This window comes from Tachysurus vachellii, chromosome 1 (genome assembly GCF_030014155.1).
Source record: "Tachysurus vachellii isolate PV-2020 chromosome 1, HZAU_Pvac_v1, whole genome shotgun sequence".
Lineage (NCBI taxonomy): Eukaryota > Metazoa > Chordata > Actinopteri > Siluriformes > Bagridae > Tachysurus > Tachysurus vachellii.
Window position 1 is genome coordinate 12,026,266 of NC_083460.1, and position 24,017 is coordinate 12,050,282.

At 37.7% G+C, this 24,017-nt stretch overlaps 2 protein-coding genes across 3 annotated transcripts; one reads left to right on the top strand and one right to left on the bottom strand.

Moving 5' to 3' along the window:
- Positions 1 to 3,320: 3,320 nt before the first annotated feature.
- LOC132837416 (corticoliberin) lies at positions 3,321 to 3,843 on the top strand. The gene has a single exon (XM_060857110.1). The coding sequence runs from the start codon at positions 3,321 to 3,323 to the stop codon at positions 3,801 to 3,803; it is 483 nt and encodes a 160-aa protein (XP_060713093.1). The 3' UTR covers positions 3,804 to 3,843.
- Positions 3,844 to 3,932: 89 nt separating this feature from the next.
- Positions 3,933 to 23,589, bottom strand: trim55a (tripartite motif containing 55a). 2 transcript variants are annotated; one of them, XM_060872518.1, is made up of 11 exons: positions 23,469 to 23,589; positions 23,246 to 23,378; positions 14,638 to 14,810; positions 13,658 to 13,841; positions 12,276 to 12,371; positions 10,515 to 10,660; positions 10,098 to 10,185; positions 9,393 to 9,415; positions 9,184 to 9,308; positions 6,300 to 6,637; positions 3,933 to 4,588 (listed from the first exon to the last, which is right to left on the bottom strand). In XM_060872518.1, exons 2-11 carry the CDS (start codon positions 23,363 to 23,365, stop codon positions 4,496 to 4,498), a joined length of 1,386 nt encoding a protein of 461 aa, XP_060728501.1. In that variant the 5' UTR covers positions 23,366 to 23,378; positions 23,469 to 23,589; the 3' UTR covers positions 3,933 to 4,495. The 2 variants fall into 2 exon arrangements, with proteins under 2 accessions (XP_060728501.1, XP_060728509.1); XM_060872526.1 differs by having other exon boundaries at positions 23,246 to 23,548.
- Between the last annotated feature and the right edge of the window lie 428 nt (positions 23,590 to 24,017).

A 24,017-nucleotide genomic window follows, 5' to 3' on the forward strand; every position in this document is an offset into this window, starting at 1 on the left:
CAGTAAGGAATTTTTACACCGATAAAGGTCAGCCCTGCTGAGGTGAGAGCTATGTCTCAGTGTATGAATGTGTGTACATTTGAATATGTACGGTCACTGATTCTTGGCTGTGACTTTTGCACAAAGACACATGGACACTCACATGCACAGACATACACTTGCAGGTGCAGGGTAAGATATTTCCTGTTCATGTGTGTCAAACTGAATCATTACCTTTTCGACAGAACAGTGCAAGAGCACTTGCCGCCTCCTCGCTTCCATGCAAAAGTTTTCTTGTTAAGAATTTATATGAATATTTTTATATATAAGCAATTGTATTGCATTTATGAGGCTAATTTTAAATGGAAATTAAGAAATTAAGTACTTTGCGATTCTGCAGGCAAACTTGAACAAGCTAATACAAAATCCATTTTGTTACTCTGCACTGACATCCAGACACTTATGCTAATGATACAGCATTAGACAACAAACCTCAGTTGGAAAGCTGCTAGACACAAAGTAGAATGTGCCATTGAAATTGACTGCCATTCAGACTCACAAATCCACACAAATGCTAGTTTAATCTTGGGAAACTGTGAAATATTACTAATTCTAGTAAAGCTAATAATCCATCCATCCATCCATCCATTTTCTACCGCTTATCCGGGGCCAGGTCGCGGGGGCAGCAGTCTAAGCAGGGACACCCAGACTTCCCTCTCCCCAGACACTTCCTCCAGCTCTTCCGGGGGAATACCGAGGCGTTCCCAGGCCAGCCGAGAGACATAGTCCCTCCAGCGTGTCCTAGGTCTTCCCCGGGGCCTCCTCCCGGTAGAGCCAGATTCCGTGTCCGGGGATTGGGTCGCCGAGGTCCCCGCCTTCGACTGCCACCCAATCCACATTGCACCAGCCCCTTACGGTCCCTCCTGCAGGTGGTGGGCCCACAGGAGATCGGCCCCACGTCGCTCCTTCGGGCTGAGCCCGGCCGGGCCCCGTGGGGTAAGACCCGGCCACCAGGCGCTCGCATGCGAGCCCCAACCCCGGGCCTGGCTCCAGAGTTGGGCCCCGGTTGCGCCATACCGGGCGACGTCACGGACCTTGTTATTAACTCACTCATAAGGGGTATTTGAACCGCTCTTGGTCTGGCCTGTCACCCAGGACCTGTTTGCCTTGGGAGACCCTACCAGGGGCAGAAAGCCCCAGACAACATAGCTCCTAGGATCATTCAGGCACACAAACCCCTCCACCACAATAAGGTGGCAGTTCGAGGAGGGGGTAAAGCTAATAAAAATTAAGCTAATGAAAATGATCTGACCATAGATAAATAAGTTGTTCTGTATAAAATACTAGTTGTACTATGAGTTCGAACTTAATGTTTAAGTCATAAGGTCTATTCAGAAATCCAAAATAACTTACACTGAATTCCAGTTGCAGATATCAACACAGAAATTTAGACGAATAAAAAATAAATTTGGGATTAGGGAAACAGACATTCTAGTCTTTGTTGTTTTTGTCTTTAATTCTCTTCAGCTCATGGGCAATGCAGACATCATTTCTGTGCTTTTCAGCTTTTTTGCTTTGTCACAAGAGTACAAAATGGTGTCTGCATCATTCTTGGTGGTAGAATGACAGTTCTTTTCCAACTGCCTTTTTCCATAATTATTTTGTAGACCCAACACTTCTTTCTATATTGGATAAGGACAGAGACTAGTCACTGAGGGCTAAAATTCTCAACAGTGAATGTAGCCAATAGTGAATAATTACAGACAAACCTTGTTATAATATTTATACACAAATAAAGCACTGTTTGCCTCTTATACATCTGTCCTCCATTTGATTATTTTGCTTTAAAATCAAAGAGGCTGACATGGTTAAAGTGGAAAATACTGTGATATTTGTATTTATCCCAACCATACAGAAGCCACACCTGATAGTCGATTAGAAGCCAAATAAACAGGTGTAATTAAGTGTATTGCTGTATTAACACCATTCATTGTGGATAAAGTCAGACATTTTTACGGCTGCCCTTACTTGATGATTATTTGCTCCCATACCTTAATTCCATATCGGATTAAAGGCACATTTCCTTTCCATCTGAAGTCTACCACTGTTTCATGCTGTTCTTAAACGGTCCAGTCATCTCTGGCAACAGGCAGGTATGTATTTTGGAGGGAATATTGATGGTTGTCATTGTCTGAATCTAAAAGGAGTTCTTCCTCAAAGAAGGAGTACAGATGATGAAAGTACTGAACATTCACAAGCCAGACATTCACAAGCCAGACATTCACAAGTCACTACCATGCAAACTATATACTGTACCCATCCACATTTGTTGTGCCTAACTTTGCCCAGTTAAACTTATTTGTTGGTCACCTATCCTCTGCCTTTTGTGTGACCTTGATTCGTTGATTTGATTTGTTGTATGACTTCACAATGCTATTTTTTGAAGTCAGAGTACATTCTGGCTACATGCTTTGTAGCTTTAAAATTCTTCCTCCTTTTTGTAATCTAAAGAACATCTACTGTAACATTTCCATTTTGTACTGTATATCTGAAGAGTTGTGGCAAAGGATGTATTGTCATCTTTTTGAGTTTTGAGTTGTAAGAGTTACACTGCAGATTGTAAATAGTAGTAGTAATAATTTAATATGAAAAACATTTTATTTTTCCATAAATGGCTTTCCATTACATTGAATCCATAGTCCTAAATCCTACTGAGAGGTGATATTATGGGGCGTGAGCACAGTAAAGTTAAGCACACCTCTCAGCTATAAATTTGTTCAAAGCCTGTGTTGCAGGGTCTTGTGTGTGCTTGTAATTGAGAGGCAGGTAAAAGAAACACCTCTGACATCTTTGCAGGTAGGTTATTGTAAGGACTGTTGTTTTATTTAATAGGTTTTAAGCATTATATTTTTAAATGTGATAATATAAGCCTACTATATATATATATATATATATATATATATATATATATATATATATATATATATATATATATATATATATATATATATATATATATATATATATATTACAGATATATGAACATGAAGAAAATTTATCTATTGCAAAATATTTTAATAGTTTTAGATAAACATTGCATATTTGTTAGATAAAATTAAAATAAAAGCAGTTTGACGTTCCAAATTACATTCAATTTCATGCAAAGGACACTAGAGTGGAAGTTGTTTAGTTTTGCTTCTGCTGTATTTGTTTTTTGTATTTGTGTGTATCTGTATTTGTTTTCCTGTATTTCCTTCGTGATAAGTTGTACTTGGGCAAGTCAATAAGTGAATTTTTCAGTAATTGCATTTACATTTACAGCTCACAGAGAATCCTTCTAAATGAAGCGGTTCATGCTGTTAGTGGTGGTTGTGGTGCTCAGCACCTTTATTCCCCGCAACCAATGCAAAGCTATATCCAGGTCTAGGGATGAGCGCACTGGCTCTAGACTAACGGAACGGCAGCGACCCGTTCTACCGATCCTCATGCGCCTGGGAGAAGAATACTTCATCAGGTTGGACGACCCAAAGCAGAGTATACGCGCATCTGAACAAAGCTCTCTGCCACAAGCGACCACCGTTAATCGTGCACTTCAGCTGCAGCTCACACAGAGGATGTTGCAGGAAGAGGTCAATGGACTTGGTAACGTTTTAACAGACAACTTCATCCAGCTGCCGGAGAGGAAGCGTCGGGGCGAAGAACCACCAATCTCCCTGGATCTGACGTTTCACCTGTTGCGCGAAGTGCTGGAGATGGCACGGGCTGAACAATTAGCTCAACAGGCAAGCAACAACCGAAAAATGATGGACTTCTTTGGGAAGTAAAAGCTACATGTTACTTCTACAGTACATGATTATGACCTTCCTACTGATCCGTCAAACACCTTTTCTTACTGTTCATTAATACTAATGTATTATTGCGGGAAGTTGTGTATAAAATAAACAGCAGAGAAATTTACATTCATATTCTTTTATTTTTTTCACTCACCCCTTACTGAGCAATGATCACATTTAATTACAGAATTTTATAGCTTTCGGATTATTCTGTGCTGTCCAATACATTGTCCCACTGCTGGAGTCTGAAATGAAGAGTGCAGTCAGATAATATATATATAACAGATATATGAACATGAAGGAAGTTTATTTATTGCAAAATATTTTAATAGTTTTAGATAAACATTGAAAATTTTTAGTTAAAATTAAAATAAAAGCAGTTTGACGTTCCAAATTACATTCAATTTCATGCAGAGGACACCAGAGTGGAAGTTGTTTAGTTTTGCTTCTGCTTTAACCTATATTTCCTTCATGATAAGTTGTACTTGGGCAAGTCAATAAGTGAATTTTTCAGTATATATTTATTTATTCATTTATTCGTATATATCATAATGGAATATATATTTATCATAATGGAATATCTGCTTCATGTAATGTCTCTTAAGAAAAAGAAAACCCAAAAAGTCATGTGATTTTAGCTGAATGTCTGGTAAAAAGAAATTGCCTCATTTAGAACATCATTTTTATTTGGGTGTATTTAGCCAGGAAAAGGAGAAAACATGGCGTGGCCCATCTGAGCTTTGATTGGCAATTCCTGCACTGGGGTTGGTGGATCCCTGAGAAAGAAAGAGCAACACTGCTTATATAGAGTTGGAAGAGAAACTGAGGAAATATTCACATAGACATTTTAGTTGGATCCAAAGTACTGTATATACCACATTTTTTAAAAACTTGTAAAGTTTTTTTTTAAATTGTTTTAAAACATCATGTTTTAAATTTTTTTATTGGCCTACCAAGTAAAACAAGAGAAAGAAAAACTAATTTTTAATATCCTGATTACTTAATATTCAAGATTTTGTACTATTTCACGGTCCGTATATAAATATTATATCACAAATATAAAAATTTGTCAAATGTGTTGTACAAAAGGGCAAGAAATTTTGAAATTCATGTAAGTAAATTATATATTCCTCAAATTCTTCAACGTATATCATGCTTTTCACTCAAATTATTGCTAATATAAATCAAAGAGAATGCAAAATATTAAAAATTATCAATATTTATAATTATATTTTATGTATTATATAAAAAATTCATACAAAACTGGAACTCATATAATAACTCTTTACAACTGTGATAAGCAGAAAATATCTCAGGATGCAGAAAATATTGAACCTTAGTTTGAATAGACTATTGTGCTCCACTGATGTCAGCCAAGAACAGAAAACCTTTTTTTTTACTGTCTTTAACTGTCCAGTTTTGGTGACATTGTGGACGGCCATAAAACCTGACCCGGTCTTGTAGAGAGTACCCATCCTCCTTGTAGTGAGTGATTTACAGGTTTTACTGTTGATTTACTATTGATGACTCCTTGTCAGCTCAAACCAGTCTGGTCATTGTCCTATGATCTCTTAGCATGGATATTTTAGATACTTAAGCCTGCAAACCTTACTTAAACAGGATGTTTGTTTTTTTTTGCATCATTCTGTATAACTTCTACACACTGTTATGTGTCAATATCCCAGATCAGCAATGTCTGAAACACTGAAACCATCAGGTACCAATATACAATCCGCTGTTAAAATCACAGAGATCACACCCCATTTCCCATTGATTTAAACATTTGCTGAAGCTTTTGTAAACAACGAGTAAATGTTTCTTGCATGGCTGCCACCCAGGTGCTGAAGGGACAGAGACACTTCAGCACTACTGTCGTGGACCAACAGTGTGCACGTGGCTGCAAGTTGGGACAAAGAGTGAAAGCAGCAGCCAATCAGAGCAGCAGCAGCTACCCACTACCCTCTTTATGTAGCAGGGAGGGTAAAAAGGGGTGCAGTTACCATACATATGTTAACACTTTAGGTTCTATGGCACATAGTGCTGATCTCTTATTTCATCAGTGAAGATGATATTACCAGAATCTGTTGTACCTGAGCACTTTTCCTCAACCCTGCCTCACAGTTGTTCTTCTCCTGTCGGAAGTATTTTTCCCCAGTATCTGTTTCCTGTGTGTTTTGCTTATCCACAGTCCTACAGTATGTATATATGTGAAGCTTCATGCAGAGTTAATACAAAAATTGACTAATTCACATATATGTAAACACACTTCACAGTCATAATAAGCTTATTGAAGACTTCATGAATGTTAATCTAACATGTCCAGAAATAAATATATTGGTGAAGGTGATGAAACACTGTCATAACCCATAATCAGACTGACTGATCAAGAATATAGATCTAGTCATTAGTCTTGATTAATTTTCCCTGTTAAATGTACTATATTTGCTTAAGTGTATTTGAACTATTTGTAGTGTTGTATTGGTTTACCTCTGCTGCAGTTTTTTCTGGAGCACTGGGGTCTGTGGTTGGAGTTGGTGTGACTGAGGATATATTCTGTGACATGCTAGTGCTTTTTGTTTGGACAGTAGTGGAAGTAGAAAGTGATGTGTTTTGTGTTGAACTGGAGTCCACTGTCTGAGCAGGGCTTGGAGCCGCAGTCAGTTGAGATGCGCTGTCTTCAACTGGTTGGGAGACTGAAGTCAGGATAGGGCTTTGCTTGACAGGGGATGTCTTAAATTCTTCAGACTCCTGAGTCCAGCTACTGACACTTGCATCATTAACCAATTGAATTTCAAGAACCTCTTCCTCATCAGCTCCATCATCATCTGCAGACCACAAAGAATTACATCTAAATATAACCAAAATTAAATGCACATTCTCAAACACCTGCCACATCATAGTATCATCAACAAACTCACACAAACATACCGCCAGTTGAAAACAAAATTATACAAATCACTGTTTTTTTATGAGAAGGTTACTGTGACATATTCTGTTCTGAACAATTTCTTGATGCATCATACTGTAAACTTACCTCTAATGCTCTTTATACTGAATTTGTAATTACATTGCATTATATGGTAAGTTTCAGTCTGATTTTACTGGTCTGGAAATTTTTGTTGAGTTCGGAACCACCAAGTATAAAATAAATTCCATGAACCCACAGCATATACATTTTTTAAATTATTCAATCACAATATGTTCTCAATTTACAATATGTAACTAATTTTATTTTCCTATTTAAGTTTAGGTTTTCTTTCCTAGCTGCTTATACCGGAAAACAATGGAATTATTGATGCCATTTCAAGGAGATTTTACCAATTGTCCCTGTAGTCTCTGGGAAAGCAGGGAAACAATGGTGCACTACCAAAAGAGGGACTGGCCACAGAAAACTGGGGAAAAATAACATCAATTGGGAGCTATTGGTGGACCCCAGAGGGCACTGATGCCACCATCTTCAAGTACCTTTAAGACTTCCTAAGCTTTCTGAGGCAAAATTCAAAATCAGGGTCTTCTGCAATATAATGAGAACACAAACACCACACTTTTGTGGTCATTACTGAATAGTTTTAATATAAATTATATGGTAATGTTGATTTTGTTGAGGTTCTCTTTGGGAGTGACAAGATTGGACAGGATTAGGAACAAGTACATCAGAGGGACAGCTCATGTTGGACGTTTGGGGGACAAAGATAGGGAGGCAAGATTAAGATGGTTTGGACATGTTCAGAGGAGGGAGAGGGATTATATTGGTAGGAGAATGTTGGACATGGAGCTGCCAGGCAGGAGGCAAAGAGGAAGGCCAAAGAGGAGGTATATGGATGTAATTAATGAGGATATGAAGCTAGTGGGTGCAAGTGTTGAGGATGCAGAAGATAGGGATAGGTGGAGAGAGATGATTCGCTGTGGCGACCCCTGAAGGGAAAAGCCGAAAGAAGAAGAAGAAGATATGGTAATGTCGATTTATAAGCTGCATATTTTTAAAAACATTTTAAGTATAAGAATAAGTCAAAATACCAATGTTCTGGTCACAAAAGCAGAGATATTTTCTATTTTATTTTTGAAGCTTAAGCAAATAGAAAATAATGAATCCTACCCAGAAACAAAAACTGTTGTTGGAGCCTTAGAGCAATTAATTCTTGAAATGTTTACCAACAGAACACATCAAAGTGACATTATTTGCTCATTAGGGATACTGATAGATATATTGTTTTAAATTTTAAATTAATATTTTTAAATTAATTTTAAACTTTAAATGTATGTATTCATTTATTTATATATATATATATATATTTAATTATTTTATTATTTATTCATAAATAATTTATAAATATTTATTTCTTTTTATCTCTTCTGTTTCTATACTTCTATAAACCTACTCTGAGACAATGTGAATTGTTAAAAGCGCTTTACAGATAAATTGAACTGAACTTTGAGAACCACTGTAGAAAGACTGTATGAACGTGCCATGGCTATCAAGAACAAAATATCATATGCCAAAAGCAAATATAAATATTATTTCCTCACTGTATTTTGCATATGAAGTAACATAACAGAGACAACATAAATTAGCTTATGTATTTTTGGTATAACAATATTTCATACGAGGCAGACAGTCCACTAACATTAACAAGAACTAGGACATCACATCATTATCAATTAGTAATTTCTAAAACCAGTCTAATACAGTTTAGTGTGTATAGATATCACTTGACATATGCTCTCCAGGGTAATAAGAATGTATTTTTCATTTACATTCGTTTGTGACACATCAAGGCTTCTGACCAAAACAGCTACAAAACTGTAACTGGTTTAACATTATACAATAGTCTTCATCTGGAGAAAATCTTCAATTTCCTTCCTATAGAATATAGATATAACAATATAGGTTCATTATTCAAAATGAACAGATAATGCACCCTTAACCTATACAAACCACAAAACCAACCACAAAAAATTTCTTCTTGCCGCATTGAACATAAGCTGAGTGTGGCTGCAAAGTGGGACAGGCCAAAATTTGGCAGACCAATCAGGAGTGCCCTCTAATTCCTCACTCTCCTGGAGGAGACTCCTGAAGGAATCCAGTTCCAGCCGCATGGAAGAATTTAGGAAAATGGAAGAAGTAGTATGCTTTTTGTTTATCTACTGCATTTAAGTGGTGACCAGCTAGAAGGTGACAATGCTCCTTAATCTATCAAGCCAAAGCCTGCTACTGTCTCTAGCATCCCTCTTGCTCTAGCAGGACCTTTTCAGACTGTACTGATACCTGAGCAGCTTTCTTTCAAGAGTGCTGCAGTATTTCTGAATATATTCCAAATATCCAATAAACTGTTATTTTTGTGTTTTAAATAATGTGCAGACACATAGTTACCTCTGGTGAAGTCAATGTTAAGGATGGCTTTTTTTTCATGCTCAAAGCTGACAGTAAAATGATCCATATTTTCATAACCACGCTCCAACTTCTCCAAGTAAGAAGTGTTCCTCCCTTCTACTATCCTGAGTGAGAAAAAGAAACATCATAAAACAATGGAAATGATGTAAATTACCAAAAATGTGTTCAATTCTTCTGTGTTTACTCACTTCTGTAGTAGAGGCTTTGAATTCTGTTAGAAAGGGCAAGAAAGACACAGCATTTAGGTCAATAAGTAGTTTTATCCTGTAGCATAATATGCAACTGCAATTGAAAGAGTGAAAGCTACAGCACCAGGTAAAATAATTAATAAGGTCAAGAGGTGTGTTTGCCATTTGTACTGTACAGTATGTGTTTTTCCAAATCAAAAGCCCAGGTTTAATGCGGATATATGCATGAAGATCAGTAAATGACGTAAAGTTAGGGTTAAGATGGAGCGCAAACAAGCCAAATATGGAAGACCTATGAAAGACCATCAGAACTGAAAAGCAGGCATACTACCAAAAACTTAAAAGCTTTTATTTGCAAAATAACACATGTTAAATGTGGCAGGAAATCCAATCTGTCACTACAGAAGAAACACAAACAGTACTCAAGGCATTATCGTACCACACAAAAATCAACAGTTTCAACAAAAAATCGGACATAATGAACACAGACATATCCCAAAGAGTCCTGGCAGGTGTTTACACAGACTCTTAATTATTTATTATTCGATGTATTTAGTTGTTTCTATCTCTCATTCTTCTTACCGCTGACTCTAAGAGCTTTGAACAAATAATTCCTGGGATAGGTTTAGTTTTAGCTTTATAACCATATATAGTAATGAATAGTAGTAAATAGAAAAACACATTTTACAAGAGTGTATCTGTGACCTGCAGGAATAGGGCCATCTCTGGTTCCTCCATGGTTTGGATTCCTGTCTCCACCAGCTTTGCACTATTGTCCAGATGCTCTGTATACCTGTGTAAGCAAGGGCACTTATAATTCTGCTGCTGATTGATTGTTTGTGTGTGTGTGGGGTTATTATCTTATATGGCCTGTTAATGTGTGTGTAACCGATGGGTGGCAGATATGGTACACTATAAAGTAAAAGTAAGTGGACAGCTGAATATCACACCCATATATGGGTCTTACAAAATTGTATAGAATGTTGTTTATGCTAACCAATTCCCTTTACTGTAACTAAGTGGTCCAAGTTGGGATTAATCTAAAATGTAGGTGACGTCAGGTGTCTATAAATGTTTGGATATGTATTATGGGGAGGTGTGTGTGTGTGTGTGTGTGTGTACCTGCGCTGTAGGCCTTTGATGTAATTGAGCTTCTCCTGCTGTTCAGAGCTGATTTTAAGTGTCAGCTCACCTTTCCTATCTTCCAGTAATGCATACAGGTGATCAAACGACTCACACACATGCATTTTCTGCTTGCGACCATTCTCCTATGCACACGATAGACAGAAACGAATGACATACACAATTATTACACTTATTCCTGAGGTGTAATTACTGGTTGGTGTTACGTTAAAAGTCAGAAGTAAAGCTAAAAATTTATCAGTATTCTGAAATTAAGATGAAACTGATAATTGCAGTGATGTGATTAATGCAGACATTAAGATCATTATGACATATTACCTAATCTTAATGCCATGCATCTTCAATATACAGTCCATTATCTAAGAAGAATTCACTCAGGGACAATTTATGTTAATGTATACAAATAAAGAAATATCTCATATTAAACAGAGAATTAAACAGACAGGTAAGGGCTCTGGTATATAGTATAATTTTAGGGGTTGCCACAGCAAATCATCTTTTTCCACTTTACTCACTCTCACTCACTCATTTTCTACCGCTTATCCGAACTACCTCGGGTCACGGGGAGCCTGTGCCTATCTCAGGTGTCATTGGGCATCAAGGCAGAATACACCCTGGACGGAGTGCCAACCCATCGCAGGGCACACACACACACTCTCATTCACTCAGGCAATCACACACTAATGCATGTCTTTGGACCGGGGGAGGAAACCGGAGTACCCGGAGGAAACCCCTGAGGCATGGGGAGAACATGCAAACTCCACACACACAAGGCGGAGGCGGGAATCGAACCCCCAACCCTGGAGGTGTGAGGCGAACGTGCTAACCACTAAGCCTCCGTGCCCCTCCCACCTAACTCTATCCTAGGCATAATCTACTCTCGCACCAATTAACTTCATGTCCTCATTTAACAAATCCATATATCTCCTCTTTGGCCTTCCTCCTGACCTCTTACCTGACAGCTCCATCTCCAACATCCTTCTACCAATATAACCATCTCACTCCTCTGTTCAGGTACTGTAAAACCATCTCAATCTACCCTCCATCTCTGCCTCATGTCTTTTCCTCACTGCTACAGTCTCTAACCCATACAGCAGAGCTGCTCTCACTACAGACTTCTACACCTTTCCTTTGATTCTTGCTGACTTTCTTCTGTCACACAAGACTCCTGACTCTTTTCTCCACCTTAAGACTAAGTCTATTTGGTAAAAGAAGAAGAGGAGGAAGAAGAAGGAGAAGAAGAAGATAAACTATAAATGAAACTCATTTTTACAATATGCCTTGTGTTATCGAGCTAGGTTTTTGGTTTTATTGTTTCTTCTACAATGCCATACCACCATCAACACCAGTCAATTCAGATTTCACATATTTTTACTTCAGGATAATAAATGTACTATCTTGATTACCTCAGACAATTAATAACAATAAAAGTTACAAGCTAGAGTAACTCTATATTACAAATTATGCTGTAATTTATTACATTATGGGTTAACATGCTATTTGATACCACAAAGCTTGGAATCTAATCTGCAAGCTGGATAAAAAAAGACAATACATTTCAGCTTTGGCTTTAACTATAAGTAAAGAAAGAAAGAAACTATTTCTCATGATTTCACTGTTTCTCAGGCTGCTGCGGGGAAGATTTTAGCTAGGGTCCTACAGATCCATGAACCATACATAATATGATATGTCCTGAACAAATTTGCAAAGCATCTAAGACAGGGACAGACGGATACACACCTCCACAGATCTGCAGCTCTCCTCCAGCAGGCTGATGATGGCTTGAATTCTGTCATTGTTTCCCACAAGCATAGCAACACCCTCTGACAACTCTGTCTAAAAAAAACATTACACAAATAAAAAAAGAAAGAAATGAAATGAAATTCTCAGTTGTGTCGTCCTGTCTTACATAATGAGTATACTGTCAACAGTCCCAGAGAAAGCATGAAAATAATTCTCTTCACTTAGAGAAGATTTTGCTGCTAGTGTAGCCCCAATTGTTAGGCCCTAACCACTGAATATTACATTTTAAATGAATATCATAATATCTAAATACAAGACTGCTTTAATTTTTGCACAGTCTATATTCTAAAGTATCAAAAACAAACTCAACATAGCAACATATGAACATAATATTGATAGAATAAACATAATATACCTGACATGCATATATTCATTGAAACAAGCAATTGAAAATAAACTTTAAAATTTTGATCATTGACTTATATAAGAGGGTTTACAACTTCTGTTGCATCTTAAGTTGCATGGGGAAAAGGTCAGTGGAAATATTGCATAATAAACTTCAATATAATAGACTTCAGGTGAAGGATTTCAATTCAAGATGTTATCTTTGCTGTATTTTATTTCATTTACTTCATTTATTTTTATGATGTGCAGCATTTTCTGCGGTGATGTTATAGTGTTCCCCCTCCCACACATACCATATAAGTATATAACATGCTGTGTATATGTAGTTTATATGATTAAATGAAATGTAGATTTAAGTGTAATTTAAAGATTTGGTTTAAATCATTTAACATGCTTTTATGATTTGAGCAAAGTACACCTAGAAAATGTGTTTTAAAATAAATATTTTCGCAGTGTTTAAAGCCATATGGTAATTGAGTAAAACACATGCTTCTGGTGAAATTCCTGATTATTCAAGTCAAGCCATGTTTACTTTGACCACACAGCAAAAATGATCGTGGCGCTGCTGTTTCTGCTATGTGCTGCCACACTGCCTCGGGGTACAGAGTGAATGTACATGGGAGCTCAAAAAAATTAAGATTATGGATTATCAATACACATTTGTGGGCCTATGTTACTCAGACATGCTCACCACCTGTCCAAGGCCCCTTAGTTTAGCCTGTCTGATATTGTCAGCAAAGCAGTGGCATGTAAGTGGAAATTCCTTATTAATAACCCGAAAATGAGTTGTGTACATTCAATTTCCCCTCAGTCAGGTTCCACACTGAAAATAGTCAGTCCAGCTGAGGGAAGTTCTGATACCTACTGGATAAAGCCATTCAATAGCTGGACTTTTCCACAGTAAAGAAGTGAGAAAGTAACATTTATCTAAACAGTAAAGTATAGAACAGTAAACAGACTCAATGATGACTTACTTTCTGGTTCTCGTAGACACTACTGATTGGTGCAACTTCACAGTTCTGATGAGCACCAAACACTTTGCACAAGGAGCAGGTGGGAACAGAGCAGGACACACAGTAAATATTAATCTTCTCATCCTCATGTAACTCACACATCATTACAGCTGGTTTCTGCTGTGGCTCTGCTTTATTGCTTGTACTGAGAGAGAGAGAGTGAGAGAGAGAGAGAGAGAGAGAGAGAGAGAGAGAGAGAGAGAATATTATGTTTATACACTATTTTATTATTTTTTTGATGATCATCACAGCACATTTTAGAAAGAGGTTTACAGGTTGATTTCGAAACTGCCGGGGGTTCTTCAATCCAGTCTGTTCTAGTGAATAGCAAATATTAGATCCCTTACATATAAGGTACTAATTGTTAATGAAACTTCAAAGATCAGGGATGTAATATATTTTATTGAACAGAAACTTGGAGTCAATCAAAGTATAGCTTAGACTAGCCATCTCATATACAGCTGTATACACCACCCTATATTCCTATATTAATTAAAATGAATTTACATACAACAAAGCACATAATTGATCAGAATTACTAATATTATAGATCACAGACTGAGACCTGGGGAATTTGGAGTCCAAGGAAACATTTTGAAATCTTTGTCATGCTCCTCAAACCATTTCTAAACATTATCCAATGCATCATCCTTGAAGACTGACTTTCCACCTAATATATCAACAATATATCTAAATTGCCTTTGAAAGAAGATAATCAGTGTTATTCACTTTACCTGTTTTGTGGTTTAATGTTATGGCTGATGCAAAGTGCAGCAAAATCGGAATACATTTAACTAATGGATGGTGAGAATTGGGTGATCCTTTGTGACGGCCCTTTTAGACCTTTTAGAACCTTTGAGAAGATTTTGTTCACTGACAAACACTCTACTGTGTTTTCTCTGGTTGGGTGGAGCTGGGTTTGTGGGTATTGACAAAAATACCTGATTGTCTCCTGTTTGTACATGTCGATTATGTTTTCCACTAGAAGGTTCCGTTGGAGTCCATAAACACCATGTCGATCTAGGACCACTTCATGTCTGCAAGAGGGGCAACGGAACCGACCACCAGAGCTCATCGTAGAACCTCCACGTGTTGGCAAATAAGGATTTGAGGCCTTTACACACACACACACACACACACACACACACACACACACACACACATCCACACATGTTAAATCATAATGTTAAAATCAAAAATGCAAAATGCTTTTTTAGTTAGCACACTAAAAGAACTTGGCATTAAACATTTGGATTAAAATATTGCTTAGGATATATGAGTGCAGTGGTCATATCTGAATGCTTTTCCAATTAGCCCTAACACAATTTCTTCGTCTAAAAACCTTCTTCTTCTAAGCATGAAAATTTTTACACCCAATTTTCCTTCCTTCTGATTTTCTTAACCTTATTCAGGGTTAAGTTATCTACTGGAAATGTGCATTTCAGAAACCACAAATTTGCAAAGTCTGTGATTTCTCAAACTGTAAATGAGTTATGGGGTGTAGGCTTTTTCAAGCCCCAGTTGAAAAGTCTGCTTCTGCTTCTGGACACTGCAAACAACAAACACTAAATAGAACACATTTTAGGGTTATAACATAAAACTGAAATGGACCTATTTGTATTATATGTCATGAATCTATGCAAAATAACCCATGAGCTGCACTATTCTTTACGAACTATAGTTTCAAAATCATAAACCTGCAACATTCAGCAAATGATCACTGTGTGAGTACTTCCATGAAAACATGGGTATAATAAGTTACTTATTTATTTATTTATTTCACAATAAAACGTAGTGGCCAACTATGTTAGTTTACTGGCAGTCCACAGTCCTGATCCAAAAATTCAGTGGACTGATTCAAGTGGCTGAAAACAATTCTGTGGAAGCAGTAATAACCGTATGACAAGTGGCCATAGTTCATTCACTTTTAAACCATAAAAAAAGCCTCCACTTGAAATTCCTACTCATCAACCTCTTGTAGTGTTCTTTACGATTCCCTTCATAGTTTATAGAGAAATCATCATGGTTACACATTAAAAGTAAACAAAGCAGCTCTTTATGCCTTTAAATGATCATGCTGTATATAAGTATTTGGTTTAGCTCAGTCAAGACCAATCATGATCAGTCAACATACAGGTACAGACCTATTCACCCTGACTGTATAGATCACTGTTTTTAATAGAACTTGTCATTTTTCTCCCACTTACGCCAAATGTGAAATCGTTTGACGAGTTTGAAATTGATATCATTTTGTTGTGAAATAACCACTCAAAAGGTAAGGTGAATGCAGCAATATATTTCCATATTTCCATTTAAATCTTGACCCTTGCATATCTATTCCAAACATATCTATTCCAAAAAAAAACAAACATTGTTGATTCAGAATGAATTAAATGACTCATTGTCAACTCACTGCAAGTTTGGACTGTTAGAAGTAATGACAATCACAGTAATGTGGCATACAGGGACTATTTTGATTACAGAGATTTGAGGTGTTCTTATGGTCAGAAATAAAATGAATGTAATTTGTGTCATTTTAACACCCTGGTTGTTAAAAAAATAATAATTGAATTAAGTTCATATTGACCACATTTCTCTTGTTGCTAGCTTCTCCTCAATCTTTGGCTTTGTAAGAGCATTATCTGTAAGATAAATTTTCTTTATATACTGCTGAATGCAGAACGCCCTATCATGGATTAGAGTTAGCTATTTCATTAGTACTGCATTTGTGCAAGGAGTGTGAAGCTACAGAATAGAGCTATCCAATGCAGCTATCCTAGCAGATCAGATAAAATGGAGATAAAAAGAAAAGACAAAATAATTTTGCCAAAGTCTGTATCCCCACTTCTGCCAGACACAGGGATGAGTTCTTCCCCTCTCCCAGTCCAATGAAATTCCTTACTGGAGTAGGCCTTTTGGGGAACAACAATGTGCTGCTGACTGTAGCCCATGAACAACACAACACTCACACAAAAAGCAAACAGGCTTATTATGTTAATAATAACCCTGCTTTCTGGACTAAACTGTTAATTCAGAAAGAGCTGTGTGCTTTTTAGGAAAGCACACACAGCAAATACTTCATTTATATGAAAAGCGTTTAGCTGATCGTGGCTAGTGTACAGTGTAATCAATAGCATACTGTTCATTAGGGCCTTATACATGGAATTGCTTAGTGCCCCAATGAATAAGTTCATCCCTGCCTATTTCTGTTCACAAAACTGATGCTTCCCAAAATGTCTTCTCCGGTAAGGAATCTGACACCAGTTATGAAAACCTGTCAGATACACAACAAACCTCACCAACTGAGAATGTGCTGTAGTTAGAAACACTGCTATTTACATTTCTTTCAGGTTTATCAACCTAAAATAGACAGGACTGAATTTAAACAATAGCTTGTTAGCAGTGTTGTAATGTAACGGAGTACAAATACTTCGTTACTGTACTTAAGTAGAAATGTCACGTATCTGTACTTTACTTCGCTCTCTAAATTTATGTCAACTTTCACTTTTACTCCACTACATTTCCTAGATAAAATGTATACTTTTACTCCGTTATATTTCCACTAAGCAGTTTTGTTACTCGTTACTACAAAATAAAATCTTCAATAAGGGCGGTTCGGCGAATCACTGCTCCTACTGTAGATTACATTACGCAGCTCCGCACGCTCTATTTTAGCGTAATGTTGCTAAAGGATGCGGAAGCACAACTGAAACCAACATGGAGGACCTCCCGTTATCGTAGACCAGGGGTGTCCAACCAGTCAGAGACCAAGAGCCACATTTTTTACTGTGTTACCGCAAAGAGCCACATTATACACATGGGCACACATGAACATCACCTTTTTTTTCCCCTGCCATTTTAAGAGCGAACTTGACACAAATTGTTTACTCAAATGATCTTGCACCTACTGGGAAACTTTGAGGTATTTTCATCCCACTCACATGCGCGTTTGACGAAAATACCGTATTGAACTCAAGCGAAGCGAACACGCATATTAAAAAGACACAAATACAAACTTCGATATGAACGTAAGAGCCACATGAAACCGGGCAAAGAGCCGCATGTCTCGGCCACCCCTGTCGTAGACAACCACCCCGACAATAGTGGTGAACAGGGTGAAGAAGATAACGTTATACACCCGTGGCCGTATTTGCAAGAAATGTTTCTGTACATTGGAATGAAAGAGTCTCTTATACCTACCGAAAATCACTGAAATTTTACTTTTTACTTTTACTTCAAATACTTAAGTACATTAAATATCAGAAAATGACTTTTGATACTTAAGTACAGTATATATCAGATACTTTAAGACTTTTACTTAAGTAATATTCTAAAAGGTAACTTTCACTTCTACCAAAGTCTTTTTCTAGTACGATACTTGTACTTTTACTCAAGTATTGCTTTTTAGTACTTTATACAACACTGCTTGTTAGGCAGGTATACAGCAGATGTCAATATACAGCAGATGTTACACTGTTTCAATGAAGAAAGATGTATTCAGAAATAACCCGTCTCAAGCAGTGGCAATTTACTGCTTTGAAGCTTTACTTTATTAGGCACAAGTGTCCCTGGCAGAACTGAATCTAATTCTTCACAAGAGTTGAACTGTAGATTTAACTCTATAGAGTTAGAGTTGCCAGCATTTTCACCCGAAGACTGTGTCAAACCTCTGACCCGCTCTGGTATTCTCTACATTAACAGCTTGAATGACACTAGGCAGCAGCACCTGTCACGATACTGTAACAGTAAAATCGCATTGGGTTACATACACAATGAAAGGAGGCAGTTCTATGAGTATGTGCACAAATGTGTTCAAAGAATCAAGTAATAATCAAAGGCTGAACAATAGCATTTTGTGCCTACTAGGTCTGTTCGAGCTTCTCTTCTTATAAATACCATGTGGCTGACTGGACCAGACTTTCTTATAAACCATCAGAAAGCAATAAAAATCTTATGAGAGACCTTTGAAGTAGTTAACCCTGGAGACAAATTCTGTGGTTTGTCCTTTACCTCAAATGAGCTTTGCTGTTGCAAGTGAAACTGAGACACCACCAAACCCAGAACAGACTTTGAGCGTGTTTCCTCGTTTTGAAAGTTATGTCTCTACAGTATGTCTATAGTGGACACGCAAACATATCCTGTAGACTAGCATAAATGTCATCCAGCATATTGCCTGAGATAGCTGACCCAAGCTAAAAGAGTCAGTCTACACTCTACAATTCTAAAGGGTACACAGCTCTTGAGAGACATGTTGAACTCTCCTAGAACAGCCCTCCAATCAGACCGAATCCAGTTCTAAGTGAAGATGGTGAATGAGAGTTGGAGGTCAAACACAAGCTTTGTGTTTTACAAAAATGTGTTTTATGTCAGAAGCTGTATGGGAATAAAGTAAGTCAAAAAAATGGCTAATCTCACTGAGCAATCTCTCAGTCCATCCCAATGTTTCACTTATCTTGACCTTGATAAGTTCAGTCCTTTCTCAGGCTCAGCTTGTCATATAAGAGATTCAGAGTGTAAACATTGGACCAAACTCTAAAACCTGTATAACAGAATTCTTACATCTCTGCTCTCGGGTTCCATAACCTTTTAACCATTTAGCTCAGGCTGAGCCATTATAATGTAGTTTCATTCTCCTCCAAAAGTGCAACAAACTGTCTGTGAGGCTCTTGCCCCGATGAAGTTAACTATTTTAGTTACATCAACAAAAACATGGTTAATTTCCACAATACTGTACCTCCAGATGTATAGTGAAATTTAAAAATACCAATTTCTGTTCAGGGTTCATTAATCACTTTATCCTGCATCAACTTCTACAGTCAGACATTTGTCCCCACTATTTTTAGAAAACCTGCCAGTTTGTCCCATTTCGGTTCCAAATTGACCAAACCCTATTGTCATCTCTTTCTATCATTCAGTTACTTTTTCCACAGCTCTGTGTTAAATGGGATGTGTTGAATAAAGACATGAAAGGTTATAATTGCTTGCATGTTATTGGCTTAAACACACTGTGTTTGTCAACATTTGTGATTTTGTTGAGATGTCCATTTAATTTAATGCAGAAAACGAACTAATTCCAAAGGACTTTGTACCTTTTCCTCACATACTTTTTCTTGCCACGATAAGTGATGCAAATGCACCTAGCCATTCAAGTTATGTAAAAGAAATTGGGATTCATTAGACTAGGCTACCTTCTTCTATTGCTCAGTGGTCCAATTCTGATGAGTATTGTAGTATCAGCAAAGGACGGGGTCAGAATGGGCTTTCTGACCAGTCTGTAGCAATGCACCACATACGCAAGCAAAACTGTAATGCACTGTATTATAACACATTCATATCATAGCCAGCATTTTTCACTTTTTCAGCTTTTTTTTTAGCAATCAATGCTAGCAAACAGCCGCACTTTCACTGAACCTTGGGCACCATGACCCTGTTGCCAATTCATCTTCCTTGGACCACTTTTATTAGGTACTAATCACTGCATAATGGAAACAGTGAATAACTGGAAACACAAATCCTGTCTTCTTTAGTCATGGAAAAAAGCACATCCTCATTCAATCCTCTTCGAATCTTCAAGGTAGCTGCCAACCTTCCTAGTAAATTCAGTTTAAACCAGACAAATGAATGCCTGAGATATTTTGGTATTTTTCATATTTATCATGTTATTTTGTCTGTGTTATTTTGTATTCTATCAAATCCTCAAACTCAAAACATGATGCACAACTGCCGTGCTGAAGGGACAGCACCACATCAGCACCACAGTTGTGAATGTGGCTACAAGGTGGGGTGGAAAAAAAGCAGCCACAGATACTCTCTACCCTGTTCAGGAAGCAAAATGGGTAGAAAGAGGTGCAGCTTTCACACAGAGGAAATCATTGGTGGTTGTATGTTGCAGAGTGCTGATTTCTCACTTTCTCTAGTCTCTAGTGAATGATACCAAAGAAGGTAGGGCCTTCCATTAGAAGGCCACCATGTCTGTTCTAGGAACAATGCTTCTCTACTCTTCCCCTTTATGTCTTAAAAAGAGTATTTTATCCCGCTTGTCTGTATTCAGCCCTTACACTGAAGTACAAGAAAATATACTATACTGAACAGGAATAACCTCAAAGGTTTAGGTGGTTTCCATACAGACATGGAACTGTGCACTTGGGAACTCCTATAAAACTGCCTGGATTTGTCTCTTTAAAATAAGGATGTAGTAGAAAATTAGTGAAGGTGTTGGATTACCACTCAAAAGGTTGTGAGTTCAAATCCCATGTCCACCCAGTTGCCACTGCTGGTAGGCCGTTAACTCTCGGTTGTGTTTAAAAAAAAAACAAGATAAAATGTAAGGTGCTCTGGATAAGGGTGTCTGCTTACTTTTCTTTTGCTTAACATTTTAGCATCTTTATTGAATTTGCTACTTTTGCTGTTAAATGATGATAACATAGTTACTGGCATTGTTGGCAAAACTGGGAATGAGCCAGAACAGTCCGGAGGCCCACGTGAACTGCCCCATTGATACATCTCAAAAGCCACAGCTGTAGTTAAGAGATAAGCATATTTGCTATTAGTTTAAAAATGTTTGTGCGATTAACCTGAGTTGCCCGTTATGGTACAAACAACTGAAAGACTTCTCCAAATTAAAGAACACATTTGACTAACAGGGTTTCGATCACAAAAATGATTTACATACTCATTTGTATATTGTTAAGAGGACCTTAATGAATAGCAATAATCAAATGTATTAATAACGAGTGATGTGAACTAAATCCCAGGGAAACCGCACTTCTTAGGGAAAAAGACAGCTGAATGGACAAGTCATTCCTTCACAATAAAGTACAATTGTTGCCCCTACAGTGGGTTTAAACATTTTTATAGAAGAGGAACATGATCTCTGTTCCAGAGGGTAAGGTCTTAGGAAAATCCAGAGCCTGATACCAGAGCCAGTTGTGAAAGACAGGCATGAGAGTGATATTGAACAAGATGCTGGCATTGATGTGTCTGGTGTGTCTGATGAACATCAACCTGGGCCCAATGGCCAGGGCAAGCAGGGAACTGTCCAAAGGAAAACAGGTAATGGCAACCAGTTAGAATCCCCATTCAATTCTCTGAAATGATTTCTCCACCCACAAGTTGAGAAAATCACTCTCACTCACTCTTTTTCTACCGCTTATCCGAACTACCTCGGGTCACGGGGAGCCTGTGCCTATCTCAGGCGTCATCGGGCATCAAGGCAGGATACACCCTGGACGGAGTGCCAACCCATCGCAGGGCACACACACACACTCTCATTCACTCACACAATCACACACTATGGACAATTTTCCAGAGATGCCAATCAACCTACCATGCATGTCTTTGGACCGGGGGAGGAAACAACCGAGGCACGGGGAGAACATGCAAACTCCACACACACAAGGCGGAGGTGGGAAACGAACCCCCAACCCTGGAGGTGTGAGGCAAACGTGCTAACCACTAAGCCACCGTGTTGAAGGAATTTTACCATTTACCATTTTACCATAATTTCATACACTCTGCTAAAGGGAATACAGAAAATGATGAGCCAGAGAAAGAGACAGACAGAAAATGTCATGGCAGGTGGCATTAGAGAATGGGTGATATAAGTAGACCCAATACATGGTGCAAGATGTAGGGAAAAATAGTTGTCTAGTCTGTACACCTTTACATTTGACCAGAAATATAACAATACCCAAACTGTTCAGTTATGAGCGCTATGCACAGTTCAATAGCCAGTTTTGTCATTTTGAAAAGAAACATAGAGTACACGTATACAGTATATGTAGATATATAGTGTATAAACATACTCTCAGAACAGTCTTGGCATAGATTTAACAAACTATCGTATATATTTTGGAGGTAGTGTTCAAAGTCACAGAGATAATTTTTTTTTTTTGCTTTATTCTGATGTTTTAAACAGCAGACCTTCAGAATAATTGTGTTAATGAGCAGTAACTAATAAAGTGTAAGTAGTAAAGTTTAGGTTATTTAACATTAACAACACATGTATCTAATATGGTTTTTTTCTTACACATGCCTATAGCACAAGCACTGCTGCCTTTTGGTAGATATGTTCATTTTACTTTGGCTATTGGTGCCAAAATGATTTATTTGGCACAAATGATTTGTTCTTGTATAGAAAATGTAACTGCAAATTGTGTGGTTGCCTTTTATATATCTTTTAGTATGATCTTTGCTTAGTGATATGAGTGGGGAAATTACAAAAAGGAATTTCTATTTTCAGCTTTAATTATTATTTTACATTTAACTGGAATTTAGTGGGATATTACCAGGAACTGTTGGTCAGTACATTGATGAACATTCAGCATTGAGATAAAACACACACACACACACACACACACCCTCCCCCTCCCCCCTCCCCCCAAAGGCCTTGTGATCTCAGTCAAATATTTCCAGTACCGTGATATTTAGCATCGTGTCAAAAGTTGTGCAATAGATTACATCTTAATTAATGTGTTACTAAGCAAAACGACGTTACTCAGTGGCTTTATTACCAAGCAAACTTCATGAAATAAGGGTTTGTCTCACTACCTGAAATATGTCATTAGCACATTTCCGGCACAGGTTGTGTTGACAGGGTAAGATCACCACCGGCTTGGTGAACATCTCCAGGCAGATCGGACAGATTAGCTGCTTTTCCAGGCCATCCATGATGTCGCAGTTTCTGGAATGCGATCGTTCAAAAGACTTGCGACTCACAATCAGCAAAATGCAACCAAACTGTAAAGCAACAGCTTAAACTTGTTACTGGTACCGTGTCCCTGTTTGAGGAATGCTTCGTCCAAACGCTGAAACCTTTCCTCCCCCTTCCACGTTGTCACGGTGCGCACTGTTTTTAGCACACACACGTTCGCTCTGTCATGATTGCATGACCATATATGAAAGGTGACAGACTGCCTGAGAGCAGACAAACATGACATCGCTCGTTCCATTTAAGATCCTTCAGAGCTAGTTATAAAGCTCTATGGAACAGAAACTATAATATTTCATTATAACCTTGAAATGTTTATTGGTTTTTAAGGAAAACGGGCTTAAAAAATATTCAGAACCAAGAATTGAGCCTGCGCCCAGTAGTTTTTAACAGATTTTGCCAGGGGCTAAAAATTTGAATCTTTAAAATGAGTATTTAATTGAGAATTTCAGAATTTTGCTTTAATAAATGTAGGCCTGGAGTTTGCATGGACCTCACATGTTTGGGCAAAGGCTTGACTCATTTGGAGTGTTATCCTGAATACATGCTTCAAACCAAAGGATTGAAAATGAGGAAAACCTGAATTTTTGAAACAATTACATTACATTACAT